Source organism: Culex pipiens, chromosome 3, assembly GCF_016801865.2.
Source record: "Culex pipiens pallens isolate TS chromosome 3, TS_CPP_V2, whole genome shotgun sequence".
In the NCBI taxonomy this organism is placed as follows: Eukaryota; Metazoa; Arthropoda; class Insecta; order Diptera; family Culicidae; genus Culex; species Culex pipiens.
The window spans coordinates 119,253,524-119,275,277 of record NC_068939.1 but is presented as its reverse complement, the minus strand read 5'-3'; the positions used below and the strand labels follow the sequence as shown (position 1 = coordinate 119,275,277).

Genomic DNA, 21,754 nt, shown 5'->3' with positions numbered 1-21,754 from the left:
AAAAGTTTTTCCTATTTTTCCATTTTCTTATTTTTGAAATCAAATTCGAGTTCTGCGACCCCGTTTTAGTCAAATTTGAATGATTGATAGCCTTAAAAATGACCAAACTTCATTTTTCAGTATTTTGCAACCACCATTTTGGCCGCCATCTTGGATTTCAAAATTATAAATCACTTTAGAGTAGTTTAGGGATTACACTAAAGCTCGACAATCAAAAATAAGACAAAGAAAATATATGTTTTTCGTGATTCGATTATTTCAATTTATTCCCAATCTATGAACTTTATGAATAAGTTAAAAGCTCAAGCATTCAACAATATAAATAAATCTCGAACAACATTTTTCTTATTCATCAAATAAGTTTAGCAATTTTACATAATCCTTTACAATTATGTTCTGAAAAAAACAAATTTAGCATGAACATATTTTAAAACTTACAATATTTATATTTAGACCACATTTAGCAGGTATATTTATATTTAGCAGGTTTACAAAAGAGCAATTCTCCACGAAATCGGTATTTTTTTTTATTTGAATTTTTTTATACAGTCGACTCTCTGGCTGTCGATCTTCTCGATATCAATAATTCTCCATCTATCGATGAATTCTTCAGTCCCTTCAATTTGCATACTTCAATTATCTTCGATCCTCGATATTTTCCCTTGCTTGAAGGATCTCTTCCTCGACGGTCCCTTGGATTCTATTTGCTTTAAAAATCTCTTCCGGTTGTCAATAGTTTCACTTTCTCATGGCTTGCATAGACATTTTTCTTGGCGAAACGAAGCTTGAAGGGCGTTTGACATTAGTTTGTTTTTGTTTGATAGACGTTGCCATGATTCTCTTCCATAGCTGGGTATCAAGAAAAAAATATTTTCAATCGAGTCTTCATTTTGCATCGTTCTGTAAACTGATGATTCTCTTCCTCGACGGTCCCTTGGATATTGACAACCAGAGAGTCGACTATATTTTAATCCTTATACATTTTTAAATCAAAACAGATTTTTTTCAAAAAATCGAAATATTGGTCGCAAAAATTTGTCAACTTCGTTCTTCGATGTAAAATCAAATTTGCAATCAAAAAGTACTTTAGTGAAATTTTGATATAAAGTACCCTTTTCAAGTTAAAGCCATTTTTAGGTAACTTTTTTAAAATAGTCACAGTTTTTTTATTTTTTTTTTTAATTAGTGTACATATTTTTGAAAAGCTGAGAAAATTCTCTATCTTTTGATTTTTAGAACTTTGTTGATGCGATCATAATTGCTGAGATATTGCCTTGCAAAGGCTTAAAAACAGTAAAATTGATGTTTTCTAAGTCTCACCCTTACAGCCCACCATTTTCTAACGTCGATATCTCAGCAACTAATGAAGCGATTTACAACGTTAAAACATGAAACATTTGTGAAATTCCGATCTTTTGGAAACAATATTTTCAAAAAAATTAAATCAAGACTAACATTTCAAAAAGGCGTCATATTCAATATTACTTTTTTCTCAGCTATTGAAAAATATTTTTTTCAAAAGTGGGCAAACATGTGCACTTATTTAAAAAAATAAAAAAACTGCGACTATTTTCAAAAAAGTTACCAAAAAATTGCTATAACTTGAAGTTGGTGCACTTTTTCAAAATTTCACTAAAGTACTTTTTGATTGCAAATTTGATTTTACATAGAAAATGAAGTTGAAAAGTTTTTGCGACCAATATTTCGATTTTTTGAAAAAAAAACAGTATTGATTCAAAAATTTATAACTCGGTCAAAGATTTTTTGCACAACCTGGAAATTTCTGAAAAGTTGGCATTTGATGTCCCCTGAAACATTTCGAAAAATAATACTTATCAACATTTTTTTTTTATTTAAACGGTTAATTTGCAAAATACCTGATCATTTGACTTATAACTCCATTTGACTTATTATGACTTACTTGGCCCGCCACTCGTTTTTCGGTATTGCAAAAAATGTTGTATGGAACTCGTTGCAAAACATGATTTTTTCAGCACTCGTCGTATTTATCCAACTCGGTGAACCTCGTACGACTCGTGCTGAGAAATCTTCTGTTTGCAACTTGTTGCATAAACTACTATTTTGTGCAAATCGATATTCCTATTGTCAGCGCCGTACCTAGGGGTTGGCGCAGTTGGCGACCGCCAAGGGCGCCAGCCCTTGGGGGGCACCAAAATCGGTGATTGTACTATTTTTAATGTCAGTCATAGCATCCTAATTAGGTATATAAACAGATAGGGCGCCAAAATACAAAGAGAAATTACAAATAACTAGGTAATATGGTTTAACATATAAAAAAATGATTTAGAAGCGTCAAAATCAATTGTTTGAATATTTCTACCTAAGTGTTCTTGAAAATTTTTAGTTAATGCTTAATTTATTTCATCATCAAAGAAGGGCGCTCAAGTGGAACAAAGTTCAAGAAGTTTGGACCGTTATATAATGAAGTTTAAGCCACACCTTCCAGACTAAAAAAATGTCCAACTATATGTTATTTTCACGTTAACTTGGTTGTGAATCAAAATCCGCAAAATTCAGAAAAATTTTGGTCATATTTTAAGCTTCTTTGAAATAAGAGTAATTTTAACAATTGAACATTTACTTTTCTTTTGAAATTCTGACATTCTCGAGATTTAAAAAAAGAGCTTTGAAATATTTTCAGCACCATTTCCTTTTTATAAGCAACCTCGTGCATTGAAATTTCCCTGCGCTTTTTCGAAATACTAGATTTTTTAAATAGGAAAACTGCTGTAAATTGTAAATAATGGTTTTCAGAGCACACATGCTGCTCTGATCATCAGTTTTTCAGTTTTAGCTTAACCGGTGTTGAAAAATTGCTACACACTCAGATTTTTCTGTGAGATTCGGCAGAAATTTGCCGAAATCAGAACAACTTATCGATTAATGTTTCTGGCTGTTCAAGTCTTATTTACACAATTACACATTTACTTTTTGAATCTTCTAAAAAACTCTGATAATGAGAATCTATTCAAACTATTATTATCTGGAAAATGATTTTCAGTTAAAAACAAACAAATAATATTTTATCAAGGTTTTAAAATATTTATATAGTTTTATTTAAAAAAAATAACTTTGTAGAATATGGAATTCAATTTTATGAATTAAAAATAAATGAAAAAAATACAATTGAAAAAAAAATCAATGCAAAACATAAACCAAAAAAATAAAATCATAAAAAATATTTCCAAGCATCTTATTGGCGAATCAATAAAAATGAATAATAATTTCTTACCTTCATATGTTCTACCGAATTATTATTATTACCATTAAAATAAGTTTCATCATGAATTGTGCTAGATTTGGAATGATTTTTAATTGATTTTTACGAAATTTGGTTCTGCCGCTGCATGTTGAAAAATTACACTTATTGCTTTTATTTTTTTTTTAATTTTGAAAAAGGATTTTTTATCTTTTTTTCTAATCCAACCGAAATGAAATCCAATGCCAAATCAGCTTAATATTTTACGAATCCGGGAAAATTCTTTGCTAATACAATCAGATCAATACTAGATTAAATTAAATTATGCACGCTTAAAACATATCAAATTTGCACAAATTTTGGCAAAACTCATCAGGATTGAGCATTCAAACCCTGCTTTCATTATCAATTTTATGAAATCTGAGAAAATATTAATCCATTTTAATTCTTACAATAAATTTTCCATTCAACCTACCTTACTTATTTTGAAAATTAAATTATAAAAAACTGTTTTTTTTTTTAAGTTAGGTCTCCAATTGGGTGCTAAAATTAGGGATATTATTGTTCACAACGATAAGGCTTAGTTTCCTGAGCACAACGAACCTTTGTACGACCGCAAAGGATTTAAAATGGATTTTTAAATTAAATTTCTAAAAATTAACTTCGTGGACCTTCTTGCCAGAAAAGGTCCTACTTGATCATTCTTTCCATGGGGACCTTAGTTGATCCATCGTAAAATACTGTCTTGCCAATTTTTTTGCATTAAAATGAAACAAAAATGATCAGAAATGGTTTTTAATCGTGTTTTTCACAGTTTTACATAAAAAAATTCATAAGGCATCAGCCCCTATTGCAATTATACTATCAAAATTCATTGAAGCAATAATTAAAAAATAACCTAAATTTACTGAAATGCTTGTAAATTTGGGTGGGGCGCCGAATTGATGCTTCGCCAAGGGCGCCGTGGACCCAAGGTACGGCTCTGCCTATTGTGTTGAAAAGTAAAACAAAAACAAGGTTGCTGAAGACACACACATTGATCCGAAATTCCGTTTTTGAGGCATAGATTTTCGAATATTTTGATACAAGAAGATCGCTTTTTTGTAATGGTCAACTGTCAAATTGATATGGAACCTTGCATTAATATCATCCGTGTTAATATTTCGCTTGCAGGTGACTCTGCACTAGTTAAAATATCTCCTAGAGTGAGTCTCTCTTTTGTGTTGTATGCTTCTGTGAAAGTTTTTCAAGGGCAATTTCTCAACGTAGCAAAATGAAACCAGCAATGCTTTATATAGTTACTCAATAATATATTGATATACGATAAGAATATACTGTCGTTCTCAACTTTCTTTGTTCCAGTCCACACGCGGTGAAATTGTCAGTTTAAGTTTGCGTGATTGGATTCGTTATGATTTAAAAAAGAGTTTACGTCATGTTTCAACATGAAATTTCAGTTTTTTATTATTGTTTAGATTCAGTTATGCTCTTGTTTTCATTTAGTTTAGTTTTTACACACAACACACACACACATGTTCAGTGGAGGTGCGTTTCTTTGTTTCCGGCAAAACGGTGTGTGCATTTTGATACTTAAAATGCACAAACCGTTTTCGATTCCTGGTAGGAAGGTATGTATGGACCATCGTGGTGAGATAAACAAGTGATTATAACACGCGCGGGGTGATGCAAGATCTGTTTCGACTGACAACTGCGCTCCCGCCTCAACGATTTGGGAGGTTCGTACGCCAGGATGTTGTGAAGATTCTTTCTCTTTGCTAGACTTTATTTGTGCTGATTTATAGTGACATTATTTATATTTTGTGATTTTTGTTTTTCTCTTCTTTTTTTTCGTTGAATCAACGGAACTTGTTAGATATTACACAAATTGATGGGATTTTTGCTATGCTATGATTAAACTGTATCACAAAAATAGGATAATTGTCTTGTTTATTGTTACAACTAAGATATTCTCAAACCAAAAGCACTCAACAAAGAAATGACGTAAGAAACACAAAGAAAAAGTTGTCAAGAGTGCCTTAAAATATTTGTCAACAATCATTTTAAGATGAAGTGCTTCTCAATCAACTGGAACCAATTTTCGCACCTTTTAATGTATTTTTAGGTGGATAATGTTGGCTTTAGTTAATGATTTTTGGACACATTATTGATGACTGATCGATTCGTGCAGAGAAACAACATTTTTTGACAAATCTCTTAATCTCTACCTTTATTTCAGCATAAATTCAGCACAACTCTACTTCACAGAAAGAACTACTTCCATTGACTTGTCTCTGAATTGATAACTCGTGCCTGTTGCTTCGTAATTATAGACAATAAGAAAGTTTACCACTCTACAGTTGCATTGCGAATGATGTTTATTCGTTAAAATAAGTTACTTGCTGTCATAATACAATCATTCTCTCTAGCGAGGGAGCTGGGCAAACTACTCGAGGACTTGTTCAATAACTTAGGAAAATAAGGAGAATATTTAAAGTTAAAATCTGGTCTTTTACAACAGTTAGTCCTCTCAACTTCGCTCCCCGATTACAGTTTATTGTAAGTTGCGCAATGCTCTCTTTCTTCGTCAAAGCTAAAATTTATACTGGCTCTCAATTTTGCACACTTTAAACACGTTTTAATCCTTTGATCTGAGAGAGATTTCGCACAGAAAACACTTAAAAATTGACCAGTACTAGTAGTGCACATGCTAAGAGCTATGGATTAAAACCGACACAGGCCAGAATTGTTTTTTAATTTTTCATGTTGGCTTTGCTTTCTTTGGCTCTTCGTCGTTGTCTAGAAAATTTAGGACTTGTTTGCAAAAAATTAAGAAATTTAGACTCAACTCTCAGCTCAGCTCAGCACGTTGCAGTTTGCTTCCCCAAAAAAGAAAAAAAATATTGAAAAACAAATTTACTTTGCTTTTCCGGAGGAAGCAGACGCATCGGCAGCGGTATCAGTAGCAGTGGTAGCAGTCGCGGCGGCAGAAGTATCAGTAGAAACAGCATCAGCACTAGAGTTTTCGGGTTTAGTGGTCGCACCCTCGGATTCGGTCATAATTTTGTCAACGTCCTGCAATGAGTGGGTAGCAAACGGAGGTGGGGTGGTTGGACAAAGTTTGAGCAGTGAGGACGCGTGGTTTTTGTTTCTTATCAGGGAAAGCTTCCCAAAAATCAATGCAAATCCAAGAAGAACGTTAAGTATCGTTGGAATCAAGGTAGCAAACAGGAATCGAAATCAAATCAAATTATAGAGTGAAATAGTCAAGTGATAAAAACAAGAGCAAATTGATTGTTTGATTTAGCAAAACGAAACCATATATTCAACTGTGAAACAGAATTTGAAAAAAAAGATGATTTCCCCTCGAAGATTGTGCGATTTATTTAAAAAATAACAACAAAAATTGTGAGCCACCCTAATTTTTACCCAAGTTAAAATTTGCCTCTTTCTATTTGTAACTACTCTTCTGAAGGCACCAAAGCTCCAGGACGGCACAATTTTTCGGTGAGTCTATTTTCCACTCAATTTTGCGATCTGGACCACTGTGCACTGATAAAAGATAAAAGAAATGGTGTTTTGCAATTCCATCGTTAAATTGATAACTTTTCCTGTCATTCTCGAACGACGAAACGGCTCACTTGTCCCTACCAAAAATCGTGCTTGCCATTTCATTAGGGCACATAACTTTTTTAAACAAGACTGTGTCCCTTTCACAACTTATGTAAACTGTCATTTGAGTGAAAGGGATAGTTGTTGTTTACAAAAGTTATGTGCCCTTTTGAAATGTTAGGCTCCAAATAACAGAATGGAACATAAAAATTTTTTTTCAAAAATGTCACTGTTTGAGGCATTTTGGCCACCAATGCGTTTACCAAAAACATCACTGGCGTGTAGGCCAGATCCTTGCGCATCTTTTGGTATATATAACATTGACATTTGGAACACCCTGGAGCTCGGTACAGGCCTTCAAAGTTTGGCATTTTTTCGAAAAATCGGCCCCGGCAAAATCAAATGGCGTCTAGGGCGTCGCGAGGCGCGACGCATATCTTTTTTGCCGGGGCCGATTTTTCGAAAAAATGCCAAACTTTGAAGGCCTGTACCGAGCTCCAGGGTGTTCCAAATGTCAATGTTATATATACCAAAAGATGCGCAAGGATCTGGCCTACACGCCAGTGATGTTTTTGGTAAACGCATTGGTGGCCAAAATGCCTCAAACAGTGACATTTTTGAAAAAAAAAATTTTTACGGGTTAAATCCCATTTAAAATTGAAGGGCGGAGCGCCAGCTCCTGTTACGTCCAATCAAGCTCATATTTTGGATTTGGGCTTAGTATGCCCACCGGAACAAACCCTTGAATGCCCGCCAAAAAGTCATTTTTGTTACACTCTAATAAATACCTTTCAATACTAGTTCTGAAAAGTGCTACTTTTCAGCATTGAAATGGGTGCTGAAAAGTTGAACTTGTCAGCACTAGTATCGAAATAGTAGTTTATGCAACAAGTTGCAAAAAGAGGATTTTTTCAGCACGAGTCGTACGAAGAGTGCTGAAAAAATCAAGTTTTGCAAGGAGTAGCTTACAACATTTTTTGCAATTCCGAAAAACTCTTTTTGAATGGATTTTTTTTTTTTGTCAAACATCGACGTGTAAAGTAAGTTCGCCGTTCAAATGAGGATAATATTAAAAAAATGTTGTTGTTGTTGTTTAAACACTTCGTGTTGGATCCAACTGAAACAGTGGATGGTCGCACCTTTTCCACACGCCACTGGACTCGAGGTTGACAGCCAAGCCGCGACTCGTGAGAAAGATTGACAGAGAAATAAAAATCATTACAGTCATCCCACATATTCGGAACGGTTTCCAGATCGGCCAATGTTCAAAAAATCATAGCAAATCGATAATTGAACTCAATGATTCGCTTTTACCTTCATTTGAAAGCTTTTCTTGCGATCTTTCAAATGCTGTATCGAAAGTCTGCAAATTTTAACTTTTATATGAAGTTTTTGAAGAATTACTTTGACCCTTGAAATCCACAAATTCGGAACACTTTTTTCTTACGAATGTAAACAAACTTTGGATCTCTCCAAGAGTACATATTTATTACCAAATAATGACTTCACACACTGAAACCAATGAAACTCAAGCTTAGTGATGTTTTATACATGGTTTGATAATTTTTTTTTGTGAAAATATCAGTTAAATTCAGGTGTTCCACAATTGTGGGAGGCACAATAACATCCCACAATTATGAAACAGGCCATTTGGAGGCAGTGTTTTGCTGCACTGGACAAAATAGTGTTGTAATGAAGTTTTTTGTTCAAAAAATCCTAATTTTACTAGTGAAATAGCAAGATAATGTCCAAATGAAGGTTCTAAAAATAGTAGGATCGACAGAAAAGCTACTTTTGGCACGCTTTTGACAAATTATCATAAAAGTGTTCCGAATTTGTGGGTGTTCCGAATATGTGGGATGACTGTACAGTTATGTTAGAGAACAAGAAACACGCGTTTTTATCAACCGGACAAGTCTCGTCCTTGTGGTTGTTCATTGTAATTTATTTGTGCCCGCGTACCACCTCGGCCACCGTGGGTACGTTTGGGGCTACAAAACTTCGTTTTCTTAAAAAAAATTAAAAACCATACCCAATGTAAAAGGGCGAAACCTTTTTTACTGAGCAATTCACCCAAGAATGGATTGTTTTTTTTTTTTTAATTTAGGCTTTTTTTTAATTTGTATAGTACTTTGTGTGGATCCAATTAAGGAATTTTGCATCATTAATTGATACATACAAATTTTCATGCAATCTTGCAGTTGTTCTTACAAAAATACTATGAAAATATTCAAAAATCTGCATCCTACGAGGTTACATACATGTAGAAAATCCACAAAAAGATTATTTTCATTCTCTCTTGAAAGTTTCATTAAGATATTTCATGATTAAAGCACATTGAAGTGAGTAACAATCGATTGTTGTCATACTAGTCGCATTCGGCTTGGTTCAGGGTTAAATACATCGCTATTTAATTGTATTAACTTTCAATAAGTAGTTCAAAAGTTATGTATATAACGTGTTTTAGCATATATAGTATAGTATTATGTACGGAAGTTAGATCAGTACCTAACCGAAAATCGAGGCAAATTAGCTCATGTTGGATAGCTCATTGTATCTTTCTGTATCTTTTCAACAAGGCTAGACTTGAAGACTTGGCAACCCTGTCTTAGATTATAACCACTTAAGTGATATTTATCGAGAAATTAAAAGTGCAACATGGAGTCAAACATTCTGTCAAGCTGCCGTGAAGTATTCCATGAAAGCTGTGAAAGTTTTACTCCATGTTACCGGCCCACATCTCTTTTTTTAATTTCTCGATAAACTTTTCAAGGACTGAAATATCTGTATGGAAACCATGTCCGTATGAGTCATCCAACGTATCGTTGCATAGGTTTTAAAAAGACCATCCAAACGAGTTCAAAATGTAATTAAGATCTGCCAATCCGGATGTCACTTATCTATGAAAACTATGTGCGGATCAATCATTTGACCTGCTATAGTTCAACACATTATCAAAAGACCTTCGAAACGAATACAAAGTATTGAGGATCTGGCAACCCTGTCTCAGGAGAAAAACATGTACTTTTTTGAAGCCGGATATTTTAATTTCAGTTGGTTCCGCTCCAAAAACCATGTTTAATGCTAGATGTCAATTATGTCTTTACCTTTTGTGTGAACCATTTTTGATAAGAAGTGAGAAAGACACCAACCACATACGTGGATTCAGTAAGTTTTTTCTTGAAACACCGAGTTGATTTACGGGTGTCACGGCATCTCGAGATTTGAGGTGCCAAATTGGCTGAAATTTAGGGTGACGACTCTCAAGACATATTCATTCTGCATGAAGAGGTCCGATCTTTGATTTTTTTATACAAATGTTTTTTGTTTATCTATCCAACGATGGGTCGTATGATAGATCCGGAAAACTTTTTCATCAACATTTTCGAACTCCGGCCTCAAAAAAGTGTATAAAAAGGCACATAAGTGACCATAACTTTTGATAAAGTTGTCGGATCTTCAACATTATGGACGCGTTGGAAAGATCTTTCAAATAGTAGTTTTTGTAAGGTTTTCGGTACATTTTACATAGGCGGACCAACTATTTTGATCAACATCCAACCACCCACGCATACATTTGCTCAGAATTTGATGCTGAGTCGATATGCATTAGCCTGTCCCATTTTGAGGTCATGTCGAGGAATTTCAGGTGCTCACTTCTTAAATGATAGATTATGATGTTAGGAACAATGTTTTCTTAGACAAGAAAAAATAATAAAATACTTTCTCGCACCCCCTAGTCGATTTACTGAAAAAAGTCACTTTTTTGAACAAATTTTCTAAAATCGCTTGGAATCAATACAAAAACTGTTTCGATCTGGTGTGTATTATCTTCAAACGATAGGTTTTTGTCCATAGATTAAGATGCACTATCAATATTGGACCAAAATTTAAGTTTTTGGACTCTCCCAGGTGGATTTGTGTCGAAAAAATCGCATTTTTTCGAAACTTTTTTCAGAAATGCTTATTTAATTTAGGGTAGCCTATTTTTCCCAGTGAAACCAATACATGCAGCTTGTAGGAAATTTCATGGCGAAAATTTTTCCCTCTGAGAAAATGCAATTTCGACACTCCAGAGCCGAGATATTTGAGTTTTAGTGAGGAAAAAAGTGCCAATTTTCAAAATTTCTCAGAATTCAGAAGCAAGGCCTACTAATTACACGATGTAGCAAGCATATGTCTCAAAGGTCAGGGTATGCTTTTTTATAGTAATTTTGGCCGCTGAATCTGAATCTGAAATCAAATTTTGTGTAAACAGTGATGTTTTGGAGCTACACCCTTTTGGAATGTTATTTGCGTGTTTAAGAGGCAGTTTTTGTAAATATTGCTCGGTTTGTTCTAGAGGTCGTATCGAGGTGCTCCGATTTGGATGAAACTTTCAGCGTTTGTTTGTCTATACATGAGATGAACTCATGCCAAATATGAGCCCTCTACGACAAAGGGAAGTGGGGTAAAACGGGCATTGAAGTTTGAGGTCAAAAAAAATATAAAAAATCTTAAAATTGCTCGCATTTTAGTAAAACTTCATCAATTCCAACTCTCTTAGATGCATTCGAAAGGTCTTTTGAAGCACTTCAAAATGAGCCATAGACATCCAGGATTGGTTGAACTTTTTCTCATAGCTTTTGCAAATTACTGTTAAAAATGTTTTTTTTTTAATCAATATTTTTTTGCAACAGCCTCCAATACCCATACTCTTTTAGTTCAAAAGTTAGGAAATTTCATGGACTATAAGCCTATGGTAATAACTTTTTGGCCAATCACAGTTTTTCTCATAGTTTTTCGATTTTTCTATAACAAACATTTTACAACATTAGTTATTGTCCTACAAGCATAGCGGCACTTTTTAGTCTCACTTTTGTCATACCCTCGGAAAACTCAAACTTCAATGCCAATCTTGGATGTCTATGGCTCATTTTGAAGTGCTTCAAAAGACCTTTCGAAGGCATCTAAGAGAGTTGGAATTGATGGAGTTTTACTAAAATGCGAGCAATTTTAAGATTTTTTATATTTTTTGGACCTCAAACTTCAATGCCCGTTTTACCCCACTTCCCTTTGTCGTAGAGGGCTCATATTTGGCATGAGTTCATCTCATGTATAGACAAACAAACGCTGAAAGTTTCATCCAAATCGGAGCACCTCGATACGACCTCTAGAACAAACCGAGCAATATTTACAAAAACTGCCTCTTAAACACGCAAATAACATTCCAAAAGGGTGTAGCTCCAAAACATCACTGTTTACACAAAATTTGATTTCAGATTCAGATTCAGCGGCCAAAATTACTATAAAAAAGCATACCCTGACCTTTGAGACATATGCTTGCTACATCGTGTAATTAGTAGGCCTTGCTTCTGAATTCTGAGAAATTTTGAAAATTGGCACTTTTTTCCTCACTAAAACTCAAATATCTCGGCTCTGGAGTGTCGAAATTGCATTTTCTCAGAGGGAAAAATTTTCGCCATGAAATTTCCTACAAGCTGCATGTATTGGTTTCACTGGGAAAAATAGGCTACCCTAAATTAAATAAGCATTTCTGAAAAAAGTTTCGAAAAAATGCGATTTTTTCGACACAAATCCACCTGGGAGAGTCCAAAAACTTAAATTTTGGTCCAATATTGATAGTGCATCTTAATCTATGGACAAAAACCTATCGTTTGAAGATAATACACACCAGATCGAAACAGTTTTTGTATTGATTCCAAGCGATTTTAGAAAATTTGTTCAAAAAAGTGACTTTTTTCAGTAAATCGACTAGGGGGTGCGAGAAAGTATTTTATTATTTTTTCTTGTCTAAGAAAACATTGTTCCTAACATCATAATCTATCATTTAAGAAGTGAGCACCTGAAATTCCTCGACATGACCTCAAAATGGGACAGGCTAATATGCATACATGAAAGTGGGTCTAGGAGGTCAAATTAAGAAGTTCGTTTTAAATTTTATGCACACGGGACAGTTTAACAAAGTCTTCACTAAAATTTGGGGCCGATTTGGTCAAAGCAGTGTTGAGATATCGTTTCTTCAAACTGCTTACTTTAAAAATGTCCAAATGCCATCAAATTAAATTTGTTGATAGTTCAATCAACTGACTGAAAACAGTTTAAAAAAAAAAGTTCAAATGGTTTCTCATACCAACCCTTGACATTATTGCCGATTTACATGTATGTAACCCCTTAAGAACAGAATTTCTGATGAACTCGGAAACATGAACGTATTGCTTAAGTATTTAAAAAAAAAATAGTAACACTTAAAAAAACTTGTTTTAAATTCGATTTTCACAAACAAAAACCGAATTGTGAAGTAGCTTGAGTATCTGTATTTTTATGGTTCACAGGGTGGCCACTCAAGTCGGGAAATCGGGAAAGTCGGGAAAAAATCGGGAATTCACGAAAACCCGTCAAAAATCGGGGAAAAGTCGGGATTTTTTGTCAAAAAGTCGGGAAAAGTCGCGAATCCCAAGGATATCTGTTTGAAAATTATTTATGACCTTTGAATAATTTTATAATATTCAGTTCAACTTTACTTTGTTTATCAAACAAGACTTTAAAAAATACCAACGGTAATGAAAAACTAATATGAAAATAGAGCCTAATGGCCTATTATGGCCAGCGTGAAGTTATGGTTCTTGTTATGGCAATGGCCACATAGCTTGAATATTAGAAAAAAAACGATGCCTACTTAAGTTTTTTAATTAATAAACTAAATTCATATAATTATTTCGAACATTTTTTTTCCAAATATTTCCATTGGACATTTTTGTGAGTATGGCAGTATGGGTAAATCACCGGAAACTTAAATATCAAATAAAATCCAATCGTTTTTCGGTCTCAATGTGAATGAAATACTGTTTACGTTAAGCAAACATGAAAAAAATATAGAAATTGCTGAACAAAAATCCAATGAATTTTGGTTTATCGATGCCGGTGTGCTCTTTTGTACTAAGCCTGCTGGGATTCTTATCTAGATAAAACAAAAGAGCAAAATAATGCATTTATTTTTTTAGTATTTTTTAAAGGAATTTGTTTGAATTAGTTTCTGCTTTTACGAAAACTGACAATAGTTTGACAATAGTATTGACTTTTTTTATTAAGATAATAAAATATTAAGATAAGAAATGCCGTTTTTTGGAGTTTTTGGAAAAGTCGGGAATTGGAAAATGGGATTTGAGTGGTCACCCTGGGTTCGTTTATAAATTAGCAGCATGTGCTTAATTTTAATGTCTTAAATTATTTTTTTCGCTTTTTTGATGTTTTTGAATAAAGCAAAAAAAATTGGACCTATTTTGAAAAAAAAAACAACAAATTTCACTATACGGAATTTATAGTGCACAACTATAAAAGTTAAGAGTATTATTGGTAACTTGACTCGGGAATTATTGCTTTTGCAAAGTCACCGTCTCAAGTTTTGCAAAACTAGCCATCCAACATTTTCTTCTCATCATTGAAATAAAACATGTTACAAAAAGCAAATAAAACTCCTATATTTCTGAACATAAAAAACGTATGAATCAGAAATCAACTTAAGCTGGAGATTGCCACCGATCAACGAGGATCAATTTCGCCAGCTCAAACTGGGCCACCAGCAATCGTTGCTGCGAAATAAACAATTACCAAGTTCAAACCCTGCGCACAATCTTCACCCAGCTAGGAAATCATCCCCCTTCCCGATGGAACCTCCCTTTCCCCAGCAAAATTACCTGCTCCGGATGCTTTCCGATAAACTCCAGCTTCGCCGCGTCGTACATCTTCACAAACTTGTCCCGCTGCTCCTTGAACTGCGCAAACAGCGCGTCATCCCGGTTGCCCTTCAACCGATCCGCCAGCTGGACCTTTTTGTCATGTTCCGCCTTGATTTCGTCCGTGACCCAGGGCTGATCCAGCGGGTACTCTTCCCGTGGTTTCGCCGGTTCCTTCGACTTGGTGCCCTTCTTTCCCGGTCCCACCTTCGGTCCCTTACCGTTCCGCACTGCCGCCGCAGCGGCACCTTTGGGACCAACCTTACCCGGGCGACCACCCCCCGGGGGCAGCTTTCCGTTCGGATTGCGTCGCATCGGCGGACCGTTCCAGTTGTTCGGGCCACCCCAGTTCATGGGACCGCCACGCATCGGCGGCATCGGCATCATGGGCCGGGGTGGCATCATCGGCATCGGTCCCGGTCCGAAGCGTCCGTTCGGCGGCGGCATCATCGGTCCACCCCGCATGCCACGCATTCCCATCGGCGGGACGCGGAAGTGTGGCGGTGGCGGACCAAACGGACCCCCGTTGCGTCGGCCACCCATCGGAAACATCGGAGGCATGGGCGGAATCGGAGGGCCCCACACTCCCGGACCGCCCGGAGGCATTCGGCGCATGTTGCCGTTGCGGAAGCGCTTTGCGTTCGGATTGGCCTTCCGATTTGGACCGCCCTTGGCCTTGCCTCCTTCGCTCGTTGTAGCCGCAACATCGGTCGTGGTCGATTCAGCCGCGGGGATTGCCTTCTGCGCCGGCACCGGAGGGATCTGCACGTCCTCGTTAAAATCCAAGAAGCCCGGATTGTCGTCCAGCTGATTGACGGTAAACATTGCCGCCGCGCCCATCGCCCGGGGATTAAACTGCTTGCCACCGGGCTTGAAGCGCTGCCGGTTCGGGGCACCGCCGTGGAATCCGCCCCGACGCTTGTTGCCGGGTTGCGGGCCTGCTCCGGTTGCGGCTGCTGCGGGTGCTTTGGTGGCAACCATTTTGAAAGTGGTTCCGGAGCACGACGTGATTACCTGCGGATTTTGCGAGCTTGTTTTTTGCTGCAGAACGCAATGCAAAGGGATTGAATTTGTTCGTACACTATTGGCGGGGTGGTTTTCTAGCGTTTAACGAATGAAATAAGATGGATTAGCACGAGATTCCTCTAGAAAATCGTAATTTTCTCCGGCGATATGAAGCTTCAAGACTTTTGGATCGGAAAACTTTTCAACTCTTTGATTGTACTAAAAAGGTTTGACAGTTGTGTCATTTCGACAAATTTAGAACACAAACCGAGGGGTGATCCAACAAAAATTGGGAACTAATATTATAAAATGGCATTTTCGTACTCACATATTTCGTTGCAGAAAACAAGATCAAAACAGAAAACAAGTCTGGATTTTTTTTAAAAGGTCCAATAAACTAAATTTTCAGTTTTTGCTTTTTGGGTGTTTTTTAATACCCCTGACTCAAGGCGGATTCAAAAACACCTAAAAAAGCAAAAACTGGAAATTTGGTTTATTGGTCCTTTTCAAAAAAAAATCCAGAAGTAAAAAAACAAGATATTTTTTTTTTGAAGGATCAACTATGGTCCCCTTGGAACGAGCAGTCAAGTAGGATCTTTTCTGTCAAGAAGAACCGAAAAGAAGTTTTTTTAATTGATTTAAAAATGCATTTTAAAACCTGTTTGGTCATAGAAAGGGTCATGTCACTGAAACCCCGATGGTTTGACACCAACTGTTGTCAACCGGACGGGGTCACTTTTTAGTGTGACACTCTCTTTACACAGAGCTCACACTTACTACCAAACGTTTGGCACAGACAAACAGACGGGACACTCGAGTGCCGAACCATCGTCCTCTAAAAACGGATATTTCAAATTCAATTTTGTTTCGGCATCCACTCACCCGGGCTGATGGCGCTGCTGTCGTGACAGCTCGCCCGTCTTTTCTCAGTGTGTGTGATGCGTGTTTTTTGAGTTGAGCGTGAGCACGTGTGAGGCAACAAATGAAAACAATTTTTTTTAATGAAATTTAGAAATTCCATCGGTGATCCACTATCCAGACATTGCGGGTCAAAGCGGCTGACTAGCGAGAGCTACCTTTTACCCCACTATTAACCAGATAGGCCTGCTCCACTCCCTGCCGAAGACTAGGCTGCTGCTGAGGCGCCGCTACTGCGGAGAAAGCCGGATCCTGTGGTGGAGTCATCTCCTTCGGAGCAACCTGCTTATCCTTCGTGGACTGCTGCTGCTGGTCGTCCTTTATTTTGGAATTTTGACGATGTTGTGTCGATCATGAGCGCCACTCTTCGCGACTTTTTTCGTCTCATTCGGCCTTTTTGGTTTTGTTGGCTGGCAACTGAATTGCGCCGTGGACACGTTCCCCGCAGAATTTTCAAAACGCCCATCGTGGGGATCTATTCCGTTAGTTTTGAATTGGATTTTCCTATTCTGGCGGCCACTACTGGTGTTTTCGTGACCGGGATATCTTGTTGATGATGGTGTCAGGTGTAATGGTTCATGTTTTCGGTGGAGGAGGAATCTTAGACGGAACATGCAAGCAACGGGGAGGACCAGTGGTGTGGTCTCTGTCATTGTGTTTGTCTTGCATCGCTGCAGGTGCTGCCGCATGATTTGCCTCATAAGGTTCTGCCATTGGAAACGGAACAGACCGTGGAACCGACCCACCGTCATTTTCGGCCGTCGGTCTTGATTTAATTATTTTGATTTTGTTACTGATGATCAGCAACAACAAATTTATTTCAAAACAGCTGTTAATGTTTACAATCGTTAAGGCTTGATTGTCTGACGCATACACTGACATGACACATGACAGTAATGGGTTTGAATTGGTGTGTTTGAGCTGCGCTTCGGCATAAGCTCACCAGGCAGCGCTGGCGTCGCCGTAATTTGGTGGTTTGATGAAGGACGATGGATTTCAAACATAATTTGTATGGAGAGTCACGTCTGTTTGTCTGTGCGTTTGGTTTGATAGTAAATTTGAGTCCCGTGTAACAATTGGGTCCTAAAATGAAGCTTAGATTGCTGATATTATTGTTTACAGCGATAAAGCTTATTTTTCTAGGTACAATGGTGATCTATTATCGGGGTTCTATCCGGGATCCTGTCCTGTCCTGGGTCACTCCCGGCAGCACGACTTGTCCACTCGCGCACATCACAATAACTCCCTCAGCTGACGTTAGCTACACGATTGTTGTATTCTAGGTAACACTGACTTAATCCTGCTCGCTCAAGCTGGTATAATATTAGGGCGGTACCACATCTCGTTTTGTCTACAGATAGTGAATCTATATTCATTATCACAAAATGACACTACCTGTTTCTCGATAAGTTTAAAGTACATAGCAAGCTTCTTCAGCTAATCTTGATGCCAATCTATTCAATGTCTAGCAGGCACTTCTTAATGTATACTTTTTGGACCAATCTAGCTTTTCTATCAATTTTTATCATTCGTCCTACTCTTCGCTCTATTTATTTCTTTTTTTAAGGTCTCTTGGTGATTTATCTTCTCCTCTCTTCAATGAACTACCGATCTGGATTATAATGCTTTGATCAATTATGTACTTTGTGTGCTTTATAATTACTATGTGTTAGTTGGTTAGTTAGTTAGAAAAACTTTTCATATTTAGATTACTATTTTTCTTCAATAATAGGGTGACATAACCCAGCTGCTGGATAAAATTACTTAGTCCTTTCTTTACGAGAAACATTTGCTAACATTTTTTTATTAACATAGTTGTGTTTGCTCTCAAAAGGTCAACCAGATTTGTAAAAAATAAACCTGTAGGTTCTCTACCACTGTTAAATCAAAATGAATTTTAGGCACATAATAACTTGATCCGCTTTACTGCTCCTCTGAATTTGTGAATGTTTTGTGTTTCAAAATTTGGTATAATGTTTCGTTACTGAAAATCTTGTTAATAATGTTCAAACACTTATTTTCTTCATTTTTAAACAAACAAATCACAAACATTAGGCCAAACCAAAATAAAATCTTTGCTATTCTAATTATGCCTTTAACTTTGTCTTTTAACCCTCCAGTAAGAAATTGTAATTAAATTTTCCTTTTGCATCCTTTTTTTTACACATTTTGTCTGTTCATTTTTCATTTGCACCCCACAAAGTACAATTACTTTTTAACTCGATCTATTATTATGTGGTCTTTGCTAACAGTGTATCTTCCTTTTTTCCTACCAGTTGATAATATCATTATTCTGCAGTGTTGGTATTATCGCGCTCTCGCGAGAAAATTTTCTCTTTCTCGAGTTCTCGAGTTCTATATGCAGTTGTTCTTTATCGGTCTCTATTATGGCAGTCGATTTCTCGACTCACATCATTCTGACATTCGGCTGATACTTAAATTTTGGCTGAGTCTTCTTTTTTTTTTTTTTTGCTGCTAGCGGTTTATACTCTATCCATCTTTGTGTTTCATTAACTGTTACGCTTATTACAGAATATCTACTTTAATTATTTCAAACTCTCAACAACTTGTGCAATCTAATTAATTCAAGATCTATAGTAACTTAAATAGTAATTCGTCATTTCCTTAAATCTACAGTCGACTCTCTGGCTGTCGATTTTCTCGATATCAATATTGCTCCAGCTGTCAAAACAGTTATCAGTCCCTTCAACTTGAATTGAGGCTTCAAGCAGCATGCTTTGATTTTTCGTTCTATAATATGATGCCCCCCGCTCTCAACGGTTCCTTCCATATCTGTGCTTCTGGCACGAGACGAGAAGCTCCCAGCGCGTACGCTTACCTCGCGAGCACCGTCGTACAAAAGAGCCCGATTGCTTGCTCGCCCGAAACACATCACGGTTGAGTGAGAGCCACCGTTTGCTGAGAGCCCAAGACTGGCTCTCATAGTGAGTGTCACTCAGTTGTGACATTAAACAGTACAGCTCGCCCCTGGCAAACGACAGTAGAGCCGTGACAGTGATTGCTTGATATTATGCCCCACAATATCGACATCGAGAGAGTCCACTGTATTAGCTTTTTAAAAGTAATTTCAAACCTTTTCCTGTAGTTGATTGACTCCATTCATTTAGCTCACGCGACCTCTGTTCCATTTTTTCGTCTTCTTTAGTGAAGAATCTCAGCTAAAGATAGTAGCTGAACACAAGTTATTTTTTGAACTAGAATCGAATCTTTCTTAGTTACGAACACAAAACCATGTCAAAAACTCAGCCTAAAATGTCACATTGGGTGTGTGTCTGGGAAATTGCGTTAGAAAATCTGGCGAATTTCCCCCGCAGCTTTTTAGCTGATACGCATCACACCGCGTACGGTTCAACCGATTTAACCGTTTTTTTTTTTGGGATTACTTTTCCTATTATGGAACTTTTTATTTAACACTTATAATATCTCCTTCCCGGATCTTTGCCAACTTTGCACTTTAAATTTCTCTTTTGGTCTCTAGTTTACCTGACTCTCAATCCTTCCTGACTTCTTACGCAATATCATTCTGGCTTTTAGCCTACGTTTTGCTCTTGGCCATTTTCTGTTTTACTGGCTATTGGCATCACCCTTTATTTATTCCTTACTTTCTGACTCTCGATCTTTATGGTTTTATCTTTCCTTACCCTTTGGAATCTGTCCATTTCATATTTTCTATCCAGCTCATAAACATCAGTTCTTACTCCAGGTCTCCCCGTGTTTCATTTGTATCAATGCTTCGGGTTCCGACTACGTATTACCGTCTTTTGCATCTGGCTCTTAGCCTAGGGTTCTGACTGGTTCTGGTCTTCCCTCTTATTCAACTGGCTCAAGACCTTGGGTCAGACTCTTGGTCTTCCCGCCTTTTTTCAACTGGCTCAAGACCTTGGGTCAGACTCTTGGTCTTCCCGCCTTTTTTCAACTGGCTCGAAGCCTCGGGTCGGACTCTTGGTCTTCCCGTCTCTTTTCAACTGGCTCGAAGCCTCGGGTCAGACTCATGGTCTTCCCGTCTTTTTTATTCAACTGGCTCGAAGCCTCGGGTCGGACTCTCGGTCTTCCCGTTTTTCAACTGGCTCGAAGCCTCGGGTCAGACTCGTGGTCTTCCCGTCTTTTTTATTCAACTGGCTCGAAGCCTCGGGTCAGACTCGTGGTCTTCCCGTCTTTTTTCCAACTGGCTCGAAGCCTCGGGTCGGACTCTTGGTCTTCCCGTTCTTCAACTGGCTCGAAGCCTCGGGTCAGACTCGTGGTCTTCCCGTCTTGTTTCAACTGGCTCGAAGCCTCGAGTATGTCATCTGCTTTGTCAATTCAACTCATTTTTAGGTTGAACTATAACGTCAAAGTTCTTTCTGCTCTCTCCCATATTTTGCCGAACAGAACATCTAATAATTCATCTGGCCAAACCCTGGAAACATGTTTCGGCACGCCCTTGCTTCAGTCTGTCTCCACTCTGGTTCAACATAGTCTGTAACTATTTGTACATGCAAACAAAAATTCAAAGAAATGTTAACAAACCTAAAACACTCCCCACGTCCACATTCTCTTCAGTCGGTGACCTAGTGTTAATTTTGTGTACTGTTTTCGTTGTCGATGAACCAAGTCTACGATGGCATCTGACTACCCGCATAGTCATGAACTATATAACTACTTTATGACAAATAGTTACTCAACTATTTATCAAATGGTCTCTACTATTCATTAAATTGTAACCCAACTATATATGTACGATATATCAAACCATTAATTCCATTCCCAAAATAGTTTTGGTCGATTTTACTATATGAGAAATTAGTTGTTAGGCAGAAAACTATATGAGGTTTTCATACATATGTAAATATTTTTATAAACTTGGATTTTACGTCAAATAGTCATTGCCCAAAAAATTGACTATTCCCTATATAGTTTCTGAAAAACTACTTTACCGACACTACTTTGCCGACACTTTAAAAAAGACCGCAAAAATGAACCCTACAATTGTTGTGATAACTACTTCGGATATAATCAAATTTGATTTTTAAGTTCTATCGATAGTTGGGGAATGTTTACCGCCATTACATGTGATGTTATTTACGTTGCTGCCGAACTGCTGCCGCCTTATCCGATTGATCTATATCTGTTGGTGGTTTTTCAGTGGTTTTGGTGACATGTTGTGTTAGAAGGGAGCAAGCTCGGGGGCAAGTATTTTTCGATAAGTCCAAGTAGTCCAAACAATTGACTCATTTTATAGTGAACAGTAATAGTCCACCATGTTGTA

The 21,754-nt window shown here is 37.1% G+C and overlaps 1 protein-coding gene across 1 annotated transcript; it reads right to left on the bottom strand.

The window, feature by feature from the left end:
• Positions 1–4,508: 4,508 nt before the first annotated feature.
• Positions 4,509–15,781, bottom strand: LOC120413938 (DNA-binding protein K10-like). Its single transcript, XM_039574937.2, has 2 exons — positions 14,527–15,781; positions 4,509–6,292 (listed from the first exon to the last, which is right to left on the bottom strand). Exons 1-2 carry the CDS (start codon positions 15,544–15,546, stop codon positions 6,134–6,136), a joined length of 1,179 nt encoding a protein of 392 aa, XP_039430871.1. The 5' UTR covers positions 15,547–15,781; the 3' UTR covers positions 4,509–6,133.
• Positions 15,782–21,754: the final 5,973 nt, after the last annotated feature.